The following is a 21,247-nucleotide window of genomic DNA, read 5'->3' on the forward strand; positions in this document are numbered from 1 at the left end:
TCACCAACCCGGTTCCTTTTGGTGATAGCTTGGCAGGGGGTGAAACTAAGACACTTTTGTGTTTACTCGGCATCCCTCGTGCCTGGATAATTACCCTGGCTAGAAATTAGTTTCCATCTTATGGCAGGGCACAGAGGACAGATTGCCGAGTAGTGACATCATGGAATATAACCTAAGGGCTTCTCGGGGACAGGACCACGGGGCTTCAAACGTTCACCGGGGAGCAGCGAACGTCCTGAGCCCTTCTACGTCTTATCAGCAAGAAACCTGGAAATCCATTCCAGAAAAGTCCTTGGACTCTATGAGCGAGAACCCCGCTTCACTGTTGTGAGGAAGTGGAGATGATGCCGCGTTCTATGGCTGTGTAATAGAAGGTCGATGTTCCATGATTAACGGATGGGATGAAATCAAATCAACGGAAAAAGGGAATTTAAATTTACCTAAAAACTGTTCCTCATTCCCACCCTCTGCGCCCCAAAATAGGCAACTTGTTGTCACTTTGGGCAGGTTTCCTCGACTCTCCTGTTCCGCGGTATCGAGCAGAAGAACGTTGCGAGTATTAATGCATTTGGTTCTATAGGTGGCAAGGAACATTTGGCCAGCAGGCAGGCTAATTATTTTCCTTCAGACGCTTCACTTTTTTCCCCTTTGCTGTCAGTCACTTTAGCGGATAATTCTGGTAACATAAGCCCGGTCTCCGCGGGACGCGCGATAATCTTTGGGTCACGGGAGCGGATGAAACGTGAGAGGGAAGCATTGCCGTGGAATGCGGTGGGGGGGTTCATATCACTAGCCGAGCAGATTGGGTTCAGAGCTGCGCACAATAAATTATTATTAGCGGCATCTTAAACGTGTAAATTGGGCAATCGGGGTATAACAAGCAGTGCTTCGCGGTTTGGACTGGCGAGGGGAGAGGGCTCTGATCCAACAAGCCTCTTAAAAAATAAGTGGTGCTTTTACCAAGTACCGGTGACTGTAAAGGTAAGGAGGAAATGTTTGAATTGCCAGCTTTGTTTGCTCTCGCCTGGTCAGTCCATGCGCTGTCCTGGTCAGTCCATGCGCTCTCCTGGTCAGTCCATGCGCTCTCCTGGTCAGTCCATGCGCTCTCCTGGTCAGTCCATGCGCTCTCCTCGTCAGTCCATGCGCTCTCCTCGTCCCTTTTTATTGCTCATCTGCTTTCTTCTCTTAAGTTTCCTCTTTTTCCCCACGCGGCTCGTGCCCTCGCCTTTATCAGATCCTGCTGTATGTCTGTTTAGATTCCGTCTGCTTTTATGTCTAAGCTCCCCGCGTGCCGGCATCCTACACGCCATATCTCCAACGCCGCGTGAGGCCTCAGCCAGATGAAATAAGCGGGGTTTGTGCACTCAGGTGTGTTTTGTAGTCTGTGCGAGCGCAATAAACGTGTTACTGGAAACGCATGATTTAACAGGTATTTTTATTAACTGCACTTATCAGACCCCGGCAGAGAGAGAGCGGCAGATCAACAGACATTTGTGGTTTTAAAAACATTAAAATTATTTACAGCAAAGCCTTCTATAAAGTACAGTCTAGAAATATTTCCATTTAAAGAGTCATTTAACGTCCAGGAGTAACGACAGCCTTCCCTTTTGAAGCAAGAATAAATACAGTAAGGAGTTTGAGGAAGCAGCGGGCGATTTCCACGTTACAGGCTGCTTTCTGATACAAGCTGGCTGGCGGCAGTCACTTGCTGCTCTCTCACTAGGAGTTAACAATGTAATAACTTTTATTAGGATGCCCAGGTCTCTCGATGTGGTTCTGATAGCAGGGTGGGATGTCACCTGCATGACGCTAAACTCCGGTTCTCTCGGCCGTGGAGCACACGCGTGTTGCGTTGTAGCGGCAGAGCGGACCTAGCATTTTCAGGCGTACACGTGAGACTTTTTGTTTTTTTCACTGTATCGTATGTAATAAAATAACTGGCGAAAACACAGATGTACAGCTGTACCCATACACTGCAGGATAGCTAAATACCAGAACCCGCATCTGCTCGCTGGAATTTTACATGGAGAATCTCCAAACTGTGTCCAAACTCTGGAATAACCGGTCCGGGGCTTTGGGGAGAAGCGCAGGAATTCGGAGTGTTGTAATGCAGGGTATTGGACTCAGTCCTGGCCCTTACAGTATTCCCTCTTGTTCTAATTTTAGGACCATTTGTTCATGTCCTGCTCTGCTTGTTTGGGCTTCCAGTTGTTATCGCGCTCCGAATCACTTCTACCTAGAAAATATCTGATATTGATGCGCTTGTTTACCTTCGTTCAGCGGCACGTACTACGCAGTGCTACAGGAACGGCCAGCATCCAAATGATGTTCCTTAAACATGTTCCGCTGTTACGGGGCTGTGTATAAAAACGTGCGTTTAATGTTTCCCATGCTACATTTTGCTTCTGTAACAAGTCGGATCCGGATCAAACAGGTTACAGAAAACGATCGGCGTATCTGCAGAGGAACAGAAATGCGTCTGGCGCGGCACTCGAAGGGTGTCAGAATTTCTGTGTCTTGTCAGATTAACATATTTTAAATCCCAGAGGTGTTTAGAAGTCCAGCAAACCAACGTTTATGATTTACAACTTCCCATTGCGATTTTCCTTTGAGTGAAGAGTAGGGATCGGTAGGGCTGATAGTCGGGAGTGTGTGACCCGGAGGAACTCTCCGAGCGCATGAAACGGCGCATGAAACAAATGCATGAAACGGCGTGAGGTCCAAGCGAGATATCTACGCTGTGTGTTCCGTCCCGGAATGAAGAACGGGCTAATAACGTAACTTTTTAAGACGCACATTCTTATAATTGCATTTTGTTTTTTAATGTCACTGTCATCGTCGCTAGGTAATGAATGCAGATTTCTAATTTCAGCCACGTATTTTTTAAACAGCAAAGAGAGAATTTACTATTATTATTATTTATTATAATATTTTATTTGGCGCTACCAATTCTCGCACGGCTTCTTACAGTCCCTACATTCAAAGAGTCCGAAAGAACTAGAACTGATGGACTAGGACGTAATTGTCTTGGAGACATTTGGCAGACAGGCGACGGTGTGATTGTAGCGCCTACATCTAGTAATCAACACTCGGGGTGCAAGAAAATTCTTCTCAACTGAAAGGGAATGAGCCGCGCATGGTGGAACATCTACATCTGCTTCGCATCTGGAGTCCTGGCTGGAAGGTTACCTTTCCCCAGTAGCTATGGGATCCTTACACTTGCTAACTTTTCTTAAGCCACGCAATTCAAAACGTAAACGGTGCAAAAAATGCCGCCAAAATATTCCCTCGTGCGGCACGTCCTGTCTGCACGCAGTCCCTCGTCACAACGCTGGCTAATAATGAGTAATGGTAGAGATTGTACAAATCCCAAAAACGAGGCAGAACCCACATCGGAATTACGCTCCGAATTCTCGTTTGGATTTCGTTGGTGCTTTCAGTCTCGCACACTTACTCTCATTCACACTCTCTAACACTCTCATTCACACTCTCTAACACTCTCATTCACACTCTCTAACACTCTCATTCACACTCTCTAACACTCTCATTCACACTCTCTAACACTCTCATTCACAGTCTCTAACACTCTCATTCCCACTCTCTAACACTCTCATTCACACTCTCTAACACTCTCATTCACAGTCTCTTGGAATGTCTCCCTACCTTCTCGCCCGATCACTCTCTGTCACCATGCCATGCAGCTCTGCTTCTTATCTTACATCTTCTTGTTATTCGGCCTTCTTTCTTTTGTCTTTTTTTTTATTATTTGTCCGCCGCTCCATAAAGTCTTCCTTCTGCGTCCACTTCATGGCACGACCTCCCGGTGAACTTCCCCAAAATGGCAGAGCTTTCAGGCACCGCTGATTGGAGGAACGGAGGAGAGGGTGTTTGTTTGGGCAAAAGGGCAGAGCCTCTGGGCACACCCTCTCTCCTCCTCATCCCAGATAAGTTTTGCGGAAGTTCACAGAAGGTCATGTCCACGGAGAAGCAGACGAAGACAGAAGAGCAAGAAGATCAGGAAGATTCAGGAGAAGAAATGGGAATGCGTGTCATGGAGACAGGGACACAAAGTGGTCGGCGTAGAACGTTGGGAGACATTCCCAGAGTGTGTGAGAGAGCATGAGAGAGTGAATGAGGGTGAATGACAATGAATTTTGTTACCTTTCTTCCTAAATGAATGGGCAAGAAGCGGAAATTCATTTTTGGACACACAAAGAGCAAGTAGAACCGAATTTATCCTTGCCTGGGTCCTTTTCCCAAACACAACCTCTTTCCATGGGCACCACAGACCAGCGAGGAGCCAAATATCCGGCACAGGGGTCTCCACACAGAATAAAGAGTAATCGGCTGGTGATATTGTGACGTTGAGCACCAACTGGCGGACTCGGCTCCGATTGCCTGTGCCCTCTGTGCGTCACATGACCTGTGCTATAATTAATCAGACCCGGAGAAAATAGGAAGCAAAAGACGTCTGACACAGATAAAGCATTATGTCTGCTTTGGACATTCGTTGGAGACAAAGACGGTGTTTCTAATCAGGGACTTAACATTCGGGGGGAAAATCAGAGGGGCAGCCGGAGCAGAACGTGTGACAGAATTACGTTCCCACCACCTGAATTAAAGTAACTTTAATCAGATACTTAGATTGTATGGATTATGTTTCAGATGATACAGCATAGGGAACCAACACAGTAAAGGCTGTGGGGGAGTTCACAGGTTCGCCGGAGAACAAACGGTTCTGTTATGAGCCTATTTACCACCTGCTCTGTGATACAAACTGTACGAGAGCTAAAAATACCCCAAAACACGGATTATATCGAGCTGTGATCCTGCGCAACACGTGTAAAGCGTTAACACGCTCCAGCGAAGCCTCTGTCCGGCCTGTATGTTGCCGTTGAGCGCATGCATGACACATTGTATCCCCTCTGCACGCCGGCATAAGTTTATTTTCCCATTCTATGGAATTTGGCATAGACACCGGGGCTCACAGGCCCTGCAATATCTGTGTATGATCCATTATCCTGTGCGAGGGGTTACTGACCTCTCCTCGTCCAGACGCCCTACACGGCCCGCTTTGTGTCAGGATTAGAGAACGCATTCCAGGGCTCTCTGTCAGCCGTGTGTTTCCAGAGATGTCACGAGCCACGTCCCCAGTGATCAGAGCCTGAGTACGGGGCAAAAAGCCGAGTGTCTGCCCCAGGGTACCCCGCGGCCAAAACCACCCAGAGGAACCGTCCGTTACTGATAAGCAGCTGGCGTTGCGTCCGATTCTGCGCGGTATTAACGGCTTAGATCTCAGCATTGGTTCCCCGCAAAGAAATGCGAGTAATAAAATAATAAAACTTCTATTGCAGTATGGCTAAGAACGGCTGCCGCCCTTTCCCAGTCCTCTGGCTACCGTATACAGAGGCCGCGTGGCATTAGGAAGGCGTTGGGGGTATCTCGAGACGCCTCCCAATACCAGCTTCGATTTGCCGGTCAATCACTTGTCCGTCACATGCGTTTCCCTGCGAGGGAGGTCAGCGTGGCAGCCGGATCGCATGTCGGGGAGCGGATCGGATTGCACTGATCTGTGTATTGGGCGGAAAAAAAAACATTTTGCAGGAATTACAATTGGAGAAAAATGTTCGGAGCGTCTGTGGGGTCTGGATATTGTAAAGGGATGAATCTCGCCTTAATGTAAAGGGGGTTGCTGTAAATAAATAGATTATAGGCTCCTTCGCTTTAACTCTTCACAGTCGGGTAGGGTTTGGGTCGAAATACTTCTGTACGGACCCAGGCGTAACCCCGGCTTGTTATCATCGCGTTAATATGCCTGCGTCCTTCTGCTGATATCAGTAAAATAAAAACATACAATAAAATTCCGCTTTCCCGTCTTGTTTGGACAGGCTTATCAATGTCAACAGCCCGCTTTTCATACCGTGCATTTTATGGGCTTTATCAAAATAAACATTTTTGTTTTCTGTAATCACTTTTAGCCGTTTGTTTTGCTTTTTTGTTCTATTAAAAATATTTTCAATGTCGATCGAGGTGATTGATTCCTGAACATAACAGGACTGGGACTCAGTGACCGGCATGCGAGACCGGCGGGCATCGGGACCCGTAGGCATTAAAAGTGCTGCGAGTGCCGAGACAGAAGCACCAAAGCCCCCTGGAACATGTATGAGCCCCCTCTGTTTCTTCTACAATCCTCATTGGCTGGCAACCAACCAATAAGAAGCTTAGCAGCCATGGAGAGTCGCAGTTAGTAAGACGGGGGTTTCCTGCAGGAAGGATTAGCGGTGGCTTCATCAGGGAAAAGGGTTATTTTCTGCTAGAAATAGACATTTTTTTGTTGGTTTGACCGATGAACCCTAGAGGTTCCCGGATCTCATGGAGCTCTCGCTGATCCCATTCTCTCTGGGATTCTGGAAGATTTCATGTGTAAAAAACACATAGATTTTCTTTAAAAGCTTTTAAAATTATCTCCCGGATCTTTTTTAGGACAAAGAAAGTTTGGGGGCTTTCCTGCGTTCAGATAATAATAACTACAGATAAGCACCCAGCTTCAGCCGCATACATCGATGCGAGGTGTCAGCGGCCTCCGTTATCTAGAAGGACCTGTCAATGGTTTTTATGTTTGGGGACTTTGTGAACCCCATACGAAGCGGGGGGGGGGGATCTGGGGACGTTGGCTGCCGGCGACGGATTATAGGAGTAAATCGCTTGTGTGCAGGATTAGTGTGAGTTCTGGGAAGAAAAGTCTCCGTTCAGAGCAGATTCATGGCTGGTTATCTTTCCAAGGTTATAATATATTGTTTTTCTATGAATTATCATTCAAGCGGTTAATTAATTGCTTAGCAAACAGTTATTCATCAAAATCCACGTCTCAGTTGTCTTTTTTTTTTTTTCTTGAAGAATTTCTGTAATTTTATGATTTTGGTGATTTGTCTGAGTTGGCTTTTTTCCCAGTGAGGGGGGATTGGATCTTTTATCAGGGAAGTGTTAGCGTGACGGGGTCCTTCCTTTCTTGGCCCCCATAACGGGCAACTGGCTCTTCTTATCTCTTTTTTTTCATATCTTGGAGGAATGTTGGCGTTTTCTTCTTATTGTCTTTTTTTCAGCGATTCTCACATGAATAATAACATCTTTTTGGGCAGCTGTAAACCTGCTCGAGAGTCCGCGCCCCCGGGAATCGAAGACGTTAACAATCGTGCCGTTATTCAAGATAAAATCCGCACCGACTGCCCGTTTCTTAAAATGAGGTAGAAAATCTGGATCTGATAATTTACAACAAACAGATTTGCGAGGAGGAAGACTTTAAGAGCAGATTTCCTGGCTAATGACCCCGCTGTTTGTTAATTAAGAGTTACATTATTTGTCCTCTTTTAATAACCGTGTATTGGTTTGAAGTACGGATTCGCTGCCGGTTAACGGGCGAGCGCTTCGCTTAGCGGATCCTTTCTGTTTCCAGTTAAACCTCGTTACCGTGTCCAGGTTCTGCGCGGTAGCTTCTTATTTACAGAACTTGAATGCCCTCGCGCAGCGAAATCCCAAACATTCTGCAGAAAAACAGAACCTCGTTACCCATAACAGCGGCTGGACTTCAAAGCGGCCCCGGCTCGCACGCGGCTCGTACACGCTGCCTGCCGCCTTTCATTTGCCTTTTTTCCATTGACAAATAACTCTTTTAATAGATTTCAGCATTTCCTGTTGTTCTGCGAACGCGATCAGAAATGCTGCGAGTTTATTAATGGTTTTTAGATGAAAAGCAGAGCTTTGTGCCGTTCCTCGGAATCCGCTAAGTTAATGTTAATGGAATTATCCCGGAACGCAATTCCGACCCGCGCCGGGCGCAGAGCTATGTCTGGAGTAGCAGGAATATGCAAATGAGGGAGCCCGTGGAATGCTGGGTAACGGGACAGATTCAGAGTAGGATTTCTCTTTGCTAAAAAGGACCACGACCCTGAAGTGTGGACCCTGGGATGGGCCGGGCCCCGGATTCTCTTACAATCATTTACTAGGAGGCATTCTCAGAATTGGTCCAGAAAGTTTTAAATGGAGCCCAGACGGTGACTTTACGATAACCAACAAAGTCTGTGCTTGGCGGCAGGATCCACGTCGGTGGCGTTTGCCGCTTTAGAGAGTCATTGGGGTTACGGGTTTATAGATAATAGGATAGGTTTACCTGAAGCTCTGATGGAGCCCACCCAGCGGCCATATTTCAGGGAGTTATTACCCGGAACATGTTTTATTTATCGGGAGCTCCGTGTCCTACGGAAGTGCCACGTGGTTAATCTCCCGTTCCCAGCATGCACCTGACCGGCTGCTTGTTGGTATATATGTTTGTATGTATAGATATGTCTTTCGCCTGGGCGCGTGGCACGGGGTATACGTCTCTGCTCGTAGAATGAGCTCACTATCTGGAATGGCATTTAGGCATCGGTTTGGCATTTGTTGTCATGGTAACAATGCCTGACTGTAGCATGTGATTCACACACTTACTGCACCTTAAAGGCTCGCCCATCAATACCTTTCCCGTAACTCACCGACTCCAGCATCCTAATTACCCCGGGACGGTGCCAGTCACAGGGGGAAAGCCGTCTCACTGGGGGCCATTCTGGTACTAAATGTTGAAACTGGTCTTATAACCATAGCAACCGATAATTGTCAGTTCTTCCACTCAAAGAAGGATGGCGTTGGAAAGGCTCTTATGCCCCAGATGGGGATTATCTCTGTAAATTTGGGCTCTAGTCCACACGGGGTTACTTTATCTGCTAAAACATGCCGTAGTTCACTGACCCGTTTGCCCCGCTGGAGTTACCCTCCTCCTCCTCCGGGATCTGCAGCTGGGGTTTGGGAATTTTCCGGACTTTGGATTGTATGTTGGGGATGGCGGGCACTGATAAAAATGTATTTCTAATTATTATTTTTTCTTTTTCCTTAGTTCTGTCAGCCGGCGGGATGGCAGCTTTCTCGGGAAAGGAAACAGCCGACCTTCTTTGTCGTGGTGTTAACGGACATCGATTCGGATCGCCACTACTGCGCCTGTCTGACGTTTTACGAGGCTGAAATCAACCTGCAGGTAAAGAGACTCAAAACTCTGTACGTTCCGCATGGAGAACCAGACTTGTTTGGAAACCGAATCGGTAAAACGCTTCCCTCTCAAACCGTTCTGCGTAAGCCTTCCCTACCGGTGTCTGCCAGTAGTGGGCGCCGGCAGCCTGATGGGAGCCCTGATGGCCGCGATGGAGCAGCTTGGAGTCTCCACAGTCCCAGAGCTCCCGCTCGCAGAAAAAAGAGCGTTATATCAGCACTCTTTCTGTGATGTCAGTGGTCGGGTACGCCAAATGTGGGATGAGGTTCTTTCATCGCGTCCCCGTGGCCCGGCTCGGGTTTAAATCTGACGGGGCAACAAGCTGTTCTTCCAAACAATTTGTGCCCTTCCAGGACGGATACTCCAAGGAAACCACCAAGGAATGTGAAAACCATTCAGCACGTGTGCAAGTCAGATGTAACATACATATTTCTTTGTTTTTCTTTGGAAATTCCATTAACCCTTTGAGTGGCATGGGATCCTGTGGTTCTGCCCAAGGGGAGTGGCAGTGGGGCAGAGGACGCCGTGTCCGTGTGGCTTCAGAGTCTGGATGGTAATGATTTCCAGAAGGGTGGATTGACAGCTCATCAACCATCGAACATTTTCCCAATTAATAAGCTATTATTATTATTATTATTATTATTATTATTATTATTATATAGCCACGCATTACACAGCCGCCCGCATGTCCGCCGCCAGCCACTGAACGAATCCACAGAACCCACCGAGGAGCTGCTGGAATAACCGACGAAAACGAACGTCGGATCCACTTAACCCCGACTTCAGATCTCTTAAAAGCCGCATAATCTCTTGTGTAAATAAACATAGTCTGTAGTAACATCGGGGCACCCCAGCCTGACTGTGCGGCCCCCACGGGCCACCCCAGCCTGACTGCCCGGAGCCGTCGGGGCACCCCAGCCTGACTGCGCAGAGCCGCCGGGGCACCCCAGCCTGACTGCGGCCCCCACGGGCCACCCCAGCCTGACTGCGCGGAGCCGCCGGGGCACCCCAGCCTGACAGCCCGGAGCCGTCGGGGCACCCCAGCCTGACTGCGGCCCCCACGGGCCACCCCAGCCTGACTGCGCTGAGCCCTCGAGGCACCGCAGCCTGACTCTCTGCCGGAGCCGAGCCAGAAATCCCCTTTTTTCCCCGATTTATTCCGAGCAGCCGCTTCGCTCGCCCTGATTATTGACGAAGTTGTGAAATCTCGCTCTTCTCGTCGTCTCCGAATCCATCGCGGCTTCTAATTCTGGGCTTCGTGTGCTGAACCTGTCAGTTCTGACACCCGGGGGGCAGACCGGGTTTATTTTTATACTCGTTTAAAAATAAATCGTGAATTATGATAACATGTCTTCTTTATACAGATTCCTCGTTCCCCTGCGATATGATTTCATTAATTCCAATGAAACTCTCTGGGGAAAAGAGTATTCCAGTAATGGAAGAGGAATGATTCCGGGACTGGATCGCTCCCTTCTCTGTGATTAACGCTTCTTTTTGCTGAAATCACAGATAAGTAATGTTTTGGCCCCAAATTCCTTGTCACGGATTTCTAAAAGCTGATCTCTCAATAAGTGATTTAAAGAGTCTGTTTGCACAGGAACATGCTGCCCCCCCCCCAAACAAAGGACGACTTCAAAATAGGGCAAAATTCACCAAATCAGAGCATCGTTTGCTTAACCGAGCAGGAGGGACGGGGGCTGCAAATAATTATATTTGTAAATGACTAATAACTGATAAATGTAGAATTCTCTGGTCCTTGGCGTCGTTCATAGTTTATATAATACGCTCGATGCACGTGCCCTAAATGCGTGGTTTTCCACTTAAATATCAGGTCCCTCGTTTCCCCCTTTCCTCAGTTTAATCGTTACCGATATTCTTAACCCCCAACCTCTCATCTATTCCGGTATAGTCAAAATAACCCGGCGTCGAGGGTTAATTCCCGCTGTAGCGCACGCTGTGGCATTTGGCTGCCTGCGGATAATAGGGCATCCCCAGTGTGTTCCAGTTGGAGAGCAGAGCATCTTGGGAGTTGTAGTCCGGCAGGGTCCGGAGATGTACCTGTTATTATTTATGAAAATAATCTCTGGATGAGCGGGGCCGGCCGGGCCGCTTCCATTGGTTTTAATCTTGCTTGGGCTGAAAAATGTTTTTGGTAATAATACTGGAATGAGAGATTTTCCCCAAAAATATGTCCTCCTCTGCATCTGTTTAAGTGTTGGGTTTGTGAAATAGTCACCCCCCCCCCCGTGTTATAATATTAATAGCGTATGACAGCGGAGGGCGGTTGTGTCCCGGGTATGACCGATGTGCATGTTTTTTAGCCTCTGTTCAGCTGTATGTTGTCATGTTACACGGAAGGTCTGTATGCACAGAGCAGAACATGCCACTTTCACGTGTATCCCACATTATGTATGAAGTCTGTGGCTTGTGTTATACGCCGGTCGCATGTATTCGCAATGCACAGCGTCTACCACTTCTTCTAGGAGGCCGTTCCATGCATCCCCCAAAGTTTGGTAAATCGGGGGCTTGTTCCGGGGGGATGACCGCTCCGTTTATTTGCATGCTTAGGGGTCTCGGGGATACAAACTGGTTTTGACGTTTGCCAGGGGCCGCGTTTTACTAAGAAAACTAATTGAAAGATTGCACCGAATGTTAGGCTTGGCATGCGAGGGCCGTTTATATCCACGCAGCCCAAATGTTTCTTTTAAACATTCCTCGGCGGCGTTTTAAGCTCCCATTTGTTTTGTCATCACGCAGAATGAATTGCATTGTCTTTTTGCAACTAAACAATGGAATTTCCCGTGTGTGACCCTGCTGTGTGTCTGGGGAGGGATAACCTCTCTCTTCCAGAGACCCCCTGAGGCTCCCTACCAACTGACCGCCGCTACCCTCCCGACGTCCCCTAGCATAAAACCTGTGATACAGGTGAGGGGTCCCCGCCACGTGATGTCACCGTCGGGGAGCTCGGACATGTGACGCGAGGGTCCGGTGGAATATATGCTGGGGGGCTTACGATATCTCCCCAGACCCAAGGCATCTCTGCGTCCTTTACGCTGCGACTCATGGTTACCCAACCTTTTCGCCATCGCCGACCCCGTCCCGTGATGGCTGCTTTATGGCGTCTCGAGCTGTGGCATTGTCGGGAAATACCCCCCTACGTCGCTACACCCCGGGGGCACTCTTACCACGTCGCCAGACATAATGTTTCTAAACAGAGACCCCGGAGAGAAGGAGAATTTTACGTCTGTGTATTTGCCCCAAAGGAATTCCCGATCCGTCTCCGATATAATCCGTTTGCTCCGCTTTTATCCGTTTCCCGCTGTTTGGGTGAATTAAGCGTTCTGTAGTTATTTTTAGAATTGTAACATTTTATGCACATTTACTGTTTGAATGCGTAATTCACCGGGGGGGGCATGAAGGTGCGATGAACATTGGGGGTCTTTGGGGGTTCTGTTACCCGGAGCCGTGGCTGTTAAGCGCAGGATTAGAGGCCGGTACCTGTCGGACCCCCATGATCCCGAGGCGTCACGCCGCTCCTGCTCTGATAAACCTACAGATATCCGTACAGCTTGACCCTTTCCGCGCAGGCTCTGCATATTCCGCGGGGCAGAAGCAGCCCCCCAGCTGTGCAGACGCGCGGCCTGATGGCTTCCATCTTCCAAAACATTTCTGGTATCTGGGAAGGTACCGCAGCGTCTCGTAATCCCCGATTCCAGCAACGGTTACTGATTAGCCGTAGAAACAGATGGAGACATCAGAGCCTTCAGCGCCGGAGATCAGACTGCTCTGTGTATATGTTTACATATTACATGTAAATAGTGTAGCATGTATGTGTGTGCGCGCATGTATTATCGCGGGGTCGGCTTTAATCAGAGCTCCCATAGGATGTGGCGGGTGGGCGAGTTTAAATATTTATGGAACCCGTTGGTCGTTAGCATTCCCCCCACGACCCGCCGATGAACAGAAATTCTCTAGAAGACCCGCTTTGCCAGCCTGCGTCTTAAAATCCTCGCTGAAGTTACTGTGAAGTCCGTCGCGTTCGTCAGCTGGAGACAGAAAAACGGCCGCTTTTAGTTTTTTGAAACGCAGACACCCCCCCCGATTCTCATGGAAAAGCTGGCTGCTCCGCGGTTTAGAGATGAATCGATGCCCGCTCCATCATGTCTGCGAGGAGCGTCCCCCCTCCGCTCCATCATGTCTGCGAGGAGCGTCCCCCCTCCGCTCCATCATGTCTGCGAGGAGCGTCCCCCCTCCGCTCCATCATGTCTGCGAGGAGCGTCCCCCCTCCGCTCCATCATGTCTGCGAGGAGCGTCCCCCCTCCGCTCCGTCATGTCTGCGAGGAGCGTCCCCCCTCCGCTCCGTCATGTCTGCGAGGAGCGTCCCCCCTCCGCTCCGTCATGTCTGCGAGGAGCGTCCCCCCTCCGCTCCGTCATGTCTGCGAGGAGCGCCCCCCCTCCGCTCCATCACGTCTCTGCCCGCTTCATATGTTCTTAATATTCCCCGCACTCCGTGTTTGCTTCGTCTCCAGCGATACGCCGCGGTTTCTCCTGGAATGAGATGTCCTTCGGCGCTAGGTGCTGTCTGCGATGGCCGGCTTGGCAAGGTATTCCTAGAAATTGTGAGGTGACGGCTGATCTGTTTTGTTAACGGTTTCCAAAAATGTGGGTTTTCCCACCCGTTTCTGTGCTCTCTGGTTCTGGTTAGCTTTATGATGTGTTCTGGCATCGCCTTGGTTGGGTTCCTCTGCGTGTCGAGATTCATTCGCAGGCACATTCCGTGATCCTGTATTAACATGACCTCTTATCACGTAGTGCGCGTAATCCGTAGAATCCGGAATATTACAGCTGTCCCGTGCTTTGCCGCTGGGGGGGTAATTAATCTCCGTGGCACGTGATATTTTACGACCTCCGCCGTCGGTTGAATCCGGTGTTGGGTTATTCCGTGAGAACCACAGAAGTTTGGGAAAGATGACAGCTTTGCTGGCTAACTGATGTATAATGGATTGCAAGCTCTCGAGACTATCTAGGTCTCTTCTTCAAGCGTGTGATTCCATTTATAAGCGGGTAAAATACGCCTGAAGCAGAGACCTAGTCTTGAAAGCTTGCAATCCATCGTACGTCATTCGGCTGATAAATTAATTAGATGAATAAAATTATGTTTTTGCACAGTAACGTTCTCCTTACACCCCATCAAGCGCCGGTCCGGGTTTAAAGCCATGTCCAGGAGGGCCGTGGGAAGTGGAGGTAATGGGGGTTATGGTGGCCGGTAACACATAGGGGCGGCCGATATTAACAAATGCTGGGGATACGACGAATACTCCCCGCTAATAAAAGAGATTTTATCCCGTGGAAGCGGCAAACCGAAAGCTAAAGCCGTTGGCAATGAGTGAACGGCTCCCCGATAATTAAACCGACACACGGGCACCTGTCAAAAAGATATATATATATACACACAGGCGGTCGGGCAGACAGCGGCATGACTTCCGCATCGCCCGCATCGCCGAGATCTCCCGCTGCGTGTAACCGAGCGGCTCCAGCGCTTTCTCGCGTCGCTGGCTGGGATTTCTGGGAGTTTTTTTCCGGTTTTCTTTCCTCCGCGGGTGAGAAGCTCGTCCGTCCGGCGCGGTGATTCTGCTGTTGGAAGTTTTGTGTCGCGGTTCCCGAGGCGTTCCTAGCGGCCCCGTCCCGTCCCGTGTGTTTCTCTGCGTGGAATGAAACGCGCTGCTAGGAGGCAGATCCTCCATTTATCTTTCTCGTTTCCTTGGCGCGTTTTAATCCCTAGGGATGAATTCTCTGAATTAAGAATGAAAACATTTCTTGATTCAGAACAGACCTGAAAGCTGAAAACATCTTCGCTCCGCGCGGCAACAAAGCCAGCGAGGCCGTGCTGGAGATCCGTCGGTCGCTGAGCAATAAGCTAGGCGTCTTAATATAATCTATATAATACGGAAAATATCACGTGACCCCTCATGCCTAGAGACCCCGCCATTAACCGTCTCATTCGCTTTTACCAGCTTGGTGGCATCGCGAGGGCGCGTTGTCCGGGGTTTGTCGGTGTTGGTTGGTTGATGCTATTAAAGCTCTTGGTAAATAAGGTCTCGTTACAAGCGTCCGGCTTTACACTTTTAGTTTACGAATAACATGTTTTCGATAAATCATAAATCACTCCGTGCGCCGGACAGACTCTGAAATCCGGGATTAAACCCCTGACAGTCCGCAGCCCCTGCAGTCCGTTACGCTAGCAACCCCTCGGCGTTTACCGCGCGTTTAAAGGAAACACCGGTTGCTGTGAATTCATCTTCCCTGTAGATATACAGAGAGCCCAGCAGCCGAGTGACACGGAACAGATGAAAGGTAATGCGATGGAGCGGCTCACGCACAGAAAATGTGTTCAGCGATCATTTAGAATAAACATTATTTTGTAGTAATGAGTAAACGAGACGGGTAATAAAACTTTGTCTGCTTTCAAGGGGCCAGGACATCCCAAGCGCGGGTAACGCGGCTTCACACGGCGCGGGTAACACTGCTTCACGCGGCGCGGGTGCCACGCGGGGTCGTTATCGGTCATTCGTTTATTGGGTCAACTGTCAGTAAACACTTGGCTTTGGCAGTCGGCTGTGGTTTGCTCGGCGGTCAGCGTAGTCTTTGCTTGGTGGTCCATAGGGGGAATAAACCTGTATGGTGGTCCAAAGGGGGAATAAACCTGTATGGTGGTCCAAAGGGGGAATAAACCTGTATGGTGGTCCATAGGGGGAATACGCCTGTATGGTGGTCCATAGGGGGAATAAACCTGTATGGTGGTCCATAGGGGGAATAAACCTGTATGGTGGTCCATAGGGGGAATAAGCCTGTATGGTGGTCCATAGGGGGAATAAGCCTGTATGGTGGTCCATAGGGGGAATAAGCCTGTATGGTGGTCCATAGGGGGAATAAACCTGTATGGTGGTCCAAAGGGGGAATAAACCTGTATGGTGGTCCATAGGGGGAATACGCCTGTATGGTGGTCCATAGGGGGAATAAACCTGTATGGTGGTCCATAGGGGGAATAAACCTGTATGGTGGTCCATAGGGGGAATAAGCCTGTATGGTGGTCCATAGGGGGAATAAGCCTGTATGGTGGTCCATAGGGGGAATAAGCCTGTATGGTGGTCCATAGGGGGAATAAGCCTGTATGGTGGTCCATAGGGGGAATAAGCCTGTATGGTGGTCCATAGGGGGAATAAGCCTGTATGGTGGTCCATAGGGGGAATAAGCCTGTATGGTGGTCCATAGGGGGAATAAGCCTGTATGGTGGTCCATAGGGGGAATAAGCCTGTATGGTGGTCCATAGGGGGAATAAACCTGTATGGTGGTCCATAGGGGGAATAAGCCTGTATGGTGGTCCATAGGGGGAATAAGCCTGTATGGTGGTCCATAGGGGGAATAAGCCTGTATGGTGGTCCATAGGGGGAATAAACCTGTATGGTGGTCCATAGGGGGAATAAACCTGTATGGTGGTCCATAGGCTAGACCTGGATACTGGGAATCTGGGATAAACACGGAGGGGAACGTTTACTGTCTGGAGGCGACGTCTATAAATCACCCGGGAAAATCCTAGACCTTAAATTCCAATCAGTCTTTGAGAATAGCGCTGGGTTACGCTGCCGGCCGCTCGCTGGACGTCCTCCGGTTATCACTTTTCATGCTGTTTCTCTCTGGTTTTGGTTTGTCTGAGACTTATAATTACATATTAACCCCGCGGCTGCCTCTGATTTTGCTGAAACTCCCTAAACCTTTGGTTTCTCTGTGGAATTCATTAGAATTCTATTAAATTGACCATTTATTATTTTGCTTTATTTTTCATCACAACAAAACCTTTTAGTAAATAAAGCCAAGAACTTTGTGTTTTAATAAATAAATAATTTATAAATAAATAAAAATGTAAATGTGGTTTATTTGGGGAAAAAGTAAAAATCGTTTGTTTTTCAGGGATCAAAGGGGGAGAACAGCGACGAAGAAGGCGATGAATCCGGGTTAATTCGCCCGGCCCAGGTGTTTGCACCAAAGTGCTTGGTGTTGGTGTCCCGACTGGACTATCCGGAGATCTTCAGGGTAAATTAACCCAACGCGTGCCGTCACATCTCTTAATAAACCTCCAATTCACTAATCTCTCTTCACAGCGTGTAAATAAATAAATCTATAAATCTATCGCAAACCGATATGTATAGAAACCTCAGATGTGACCGCGCATGAGGACCATCGGGCTCGTTTCCAGTTTTATAATCTCAGGATCCCTGCGCCTCTCCTATGGATTTTGTTCTTCGTCGTTTGTAAACCTGTGTACGATGAGCATTTAGGAAGCGTATTTAATAACTATATATATATATATCATATACAATATAAATATCTGTAACGCATCGCTTGCTCTTACCCGGCAGGCCTGCCTCGGGTTGATCTACACGGTTTACGTCGACAGTCTGAATGTGCCGCTGGAGAATCTCATCGCCAACCTGTTGGCTTGCATCGTCCCGTCGGCCGGCGGGTCTCAGGTGAGTGGATGGCAGGGTCTGTCCTTCGCACCACATAGACTGGGTTCTGTGACTGGGCATGGTGGGCATGATGGGCATGATGGGCATGGGGGAAGGTCCTGTCCCAGAGTCCAGTCTGCGGCCAATCGGTCCTCGGATACGGCATCGAACCCCGTTACCCTCCTCATCGTTCGCTTTACTTTTCCTTTTTAAAGCCATCTTTATGTTTTATTCCAGTTATAATCGGCCAGCAGTAGACGTGACACGCGGGGGTCGTTTTTATACTTCTAATAAAACGCTTCATTTTATACATTCTGGGGCTTTGAGCTCTAATCTGAGATTAGAGATTTAAAAGCAGCCAATTGGGAAGGGGGACGCCGGGTGCATGCTGGGACGCGCTAGCGCTCTATCCAACCAGGAAAAACCCTGTAATATGTCTTAAAAATGGGTTTCTAGGAAAGCGTGGAGAGGGCTTTTACATTCCACTGATTATTAGTCATTTTACAATCTAACGTTGAGCGTAACAGCTGGACGGACGGACGGACGGACGGACAGACAGACAGACAGACAGACACGTAGATAGATGAAGCTCTATATACAAAGTTACCCGAGCAAAGCGCTTACTCCCTGATTTTCTTTAAGTATTTTAATAAATATTTAATAAATATAATAACAATAATAAATATAATAATAATAATAAATATAATAATAATAACAAAAAGTGTCTGTTTATTCACAAACATCTGCCCCTCTGCCCCTCGTGTCCTGACCCGGCGCTCATCGGTTCATTTGCCGGACGGGATTTGCCCCCCTGATAATGATCCGCGGTTCTGGAATGTATTTCTCGTGTGTTTGGTCAGACCTCCCTGCGCATGTCTTTTGTATTTCACATCCTAAAACCATGCGTTTGGAAATTCCATGGAGCTTATCTCCCGAGCGGGACCCGCGCAGGTAATTACATTTGGAAAGATGTAAAAGAAGTCGTTCCGTGTAGAAGCGCCGCGTGTTTACTGAAACAACACGCTTTAAAGCCTTGGCCCGTGACCCAGGTAATTGAGTTACTGCAGTCTGGGTGACGAACGGTTAAAGGCGATGGAATCGGACCCTCAGATATCTGTTTCAGGAATAATAGAAAAAGCAGCGAATTCCTCCTCTCCGAGGTACATTTTAAAGCGTTTTGGCTGCTTTGCACTTTAATGCGATGCCAGAGCGCGTCTACCCTCTGTAATTGGTGGGACCCCGCGGGAATCATTTAACCCTTAATCTGCTGCGTGCCCCGAGCGTACGGAGCCCGTTATGATGTAACCGACGCTCAGACTGGAGAGCTTTACATCTCGTGTTGAATTTCTTTGCAGAAATTGTTCTCCTTGGGGGCAGGCGACCGGCAGCTAATTCAGACCCCTCTGTGCGAGAGCCTCCCGGTGACCGGCAGCAGCGCAGCTCTTCTCTTCCAGCAGCTCGGTAAGGACTCCCTGTGTCACGTAGCGTTCTGTAATGTACGCCGCCGAGCAGAGTTCCTGGACTCCGGTCCCCAAATCCCATTACAATACGTTTCCCCCGTGCCTGGAGCAGCGTGACACCCCCGGGCGAACCTTTAGAATCAGGCCTCGGGATCCCAAATCTGACGCTTCTCACAATGAATGCTTTGTGTCTTTGTGTGTCGGCTTACGGGGCGTTTATCGCTCTGGAGTCACGTTTAATTAAGCAGAAGTCGCCAGCCACAGAGAGACTTTACAGGTTCCTCGAGGTCCGTGACTTACTAGAGCTCACGCATCGTCACGCATCATAGCGCATCGTCACGCATCATAGCGCATCGTCACGCATCGTAACGCATCATAACAGTCCCTCCTAATGCAAGTTTGGTTATTGATCCAAAAGCTGCGTTTTGAAGCACTTTCTGAGCAGCCATAGGTGGGGGGTATGATTGAAGCTCCTTCCTATTAGATTGCGCCCGTAGGGATTGCGTCTGTAGGGATTGCGCCCGTAGGGATTGCGCCCGTAGGGATTGCGCTCGCCGTGTGGAATCCAGTCTCTGCTGAAGTGTTGGAAACAAACGTGGATTGTGTTTTTCTGTGAGATGAGGGCATTTTGGTCACTTCAGTGGGTTTGGCTCCCGTTATGCAAGGGAAGGTATTTTTTCCGGGCCGGAGTATTTGTGGAGATGTTTGTAAAGCCCGGCGTATTGTCAGCGCAGTTATAATACTGACAGGCAGGTTATTACAGTATACTTGGCACTGTACAGTATGACCATTAAACGGCTTGTTGGGGGGATTCACACAAAAGAATAGAAAGTCTTGTTTACCTTCCCCTGTGCAGATATGATTTTAAATAGCGCCATCATATTCCGCAGTGCTGTACAATGGGGAGGGTCAGATGTGATCCCCCCGCGTATAAAGTGCTCCTTCAGACCACGGGTACCTGCATCGCGCATGGAGGGAGTGAAACCAGCCACGCTCCTGAACTCATGCGCTGGATGTTCTGCGTTCTGTAAAACCGACGCGCTTTCCATTCCATTTCTCTCCTGATTACGAGATTTCTCGCTCATTCCTCTTGTGATTATACGGGGCGCCCCCCCCCACCGGCTGTTCCTGTCAGTCAAATTGTTATATACTACCTGCTATGTCCTGTCTACCCGTTGTACAGCGCTACGGAATCTGATGGCGCTATATAAAACAATAAATAAAAATAATGTCTCTGCTCTGACCGTTCCCAGCCGTGTGATGTCTGTGATCCGGTGAGATGTTTGCCGGTTCGGCAGCTGTGTCAAAACCCTGAAAGCAGCGAAATGTCTCGTGGATCTTCCCGGCAGTCCTGTCTCGCGCCCGTTATAAGTCTGGATAGCGGAACGTGTGACGTACGCGAGCCTCGGTTACCGAATATCCCGGAGACTAGATCCGTTGTCTCACGCCTGGCTTTGGGGGCCGGTGTTCGTTTCTGCCGCCTTGACGCGTCGGGTTAGAGGCGCAAACCGTTCCGATAATTCTCCTTCCTGAATACCCGTCGCCTCCTCGCGCTTCGCTGCCAGTTCTTCCAATCGCTCTTCATCTTTCCTAAACAAAGAGGCCCGATAAACATTCGTGTCTCCGGTGTAATTAGCGATGGAAAAAAGCTAATTGTGTGGAATGCTGCGGTGACCACGGCGGAGTCTGCGAGGGTCCGCGCTGCGTGCAGCCCCCCGTCGCGGGGTCAGCGGAAAGCATCATCTGTTTATCCAAGAGCTGAGATCACACGAGTACCAAGAATCCTCATTCAGACGATTTCATTCCACGGATTCGTGTGCGTGAATTAGCAGAAAAATACTGCGTTCTCACGCGTTGTGTGCATTGTGGAGCGGGCTGTGGATGAGGCGCTGGAGTTCTGGCCGATCCGGTATCTCACGACGCAATAATTATTATTTAATAGTTAATTTTTTTTATATTTATAGTACGGAGGCCGTAAGTCTCCCTCACGCTCCTCTGATCATACGTGTTCAGGGTCATCCGTGTTCCCGCACTGCAGGTGACTTTTACCGGTTTGCTGGGCTGCGGGTTTCTTTCTTTTCCCCCGGTAATCCTTTCTGTGCTCCGTTATTGCTTTTTAACGGCTGTCATATGGCTGTTTAGGGCGCGTTATGGGTTAATAATGAACTCCCCGTGTACTGGCCGGTGCCGGTGAGCTCATCTCC

At 48.9% G+C, this 21,247-nt stretch overlaps 1 protein-coding gene across 1 annotated transcript in view; it reads left to right on the forward strand.

Moving 5' to 3' along the window:
• The window catches only part of SBF2 (SET binding factor 2), a 93,207-nt gene that overhangs the window by 32,224 nt on the left and 39,736 nt on the right, over positions 1-21,247 (forward strand). The window contains exons 3-6 of the mRNA XM_053449021.1: positions 8,927-9,064; positions 17,045-17,167; positions 17,494-17,604; positions 18,939-19,044. Coding sequence (XP_053304996.1) covers positions 8,927-9,064; positions 17,045-17,167; positions 17,494-17,604; positions 18,939-19,044 — 478 coding nt within the window. The remainder of the gene's footprint in view (positions 1-8,926; positions 9,065-17,044; positions 17,168-17,493; positions 17,605-18,938; positions 19,045-21,247) is intronic.

The sequence above is a fragment of the Spea bombifrons genome, chromosome 10, assembly GCF_027358695.1.
Source record: "Spea bombifrons isolate aSpeBom1 chromosome 10, aSpeBom1.2.pri, whole genome shotgun sequence".
In the NCBI taxonomy this organism is placed as follows: Eukaryota; Metazoa; Chordata; class Amphibia; order Anura; family Pelobatidae; genus Spea; species Spea bombifrons.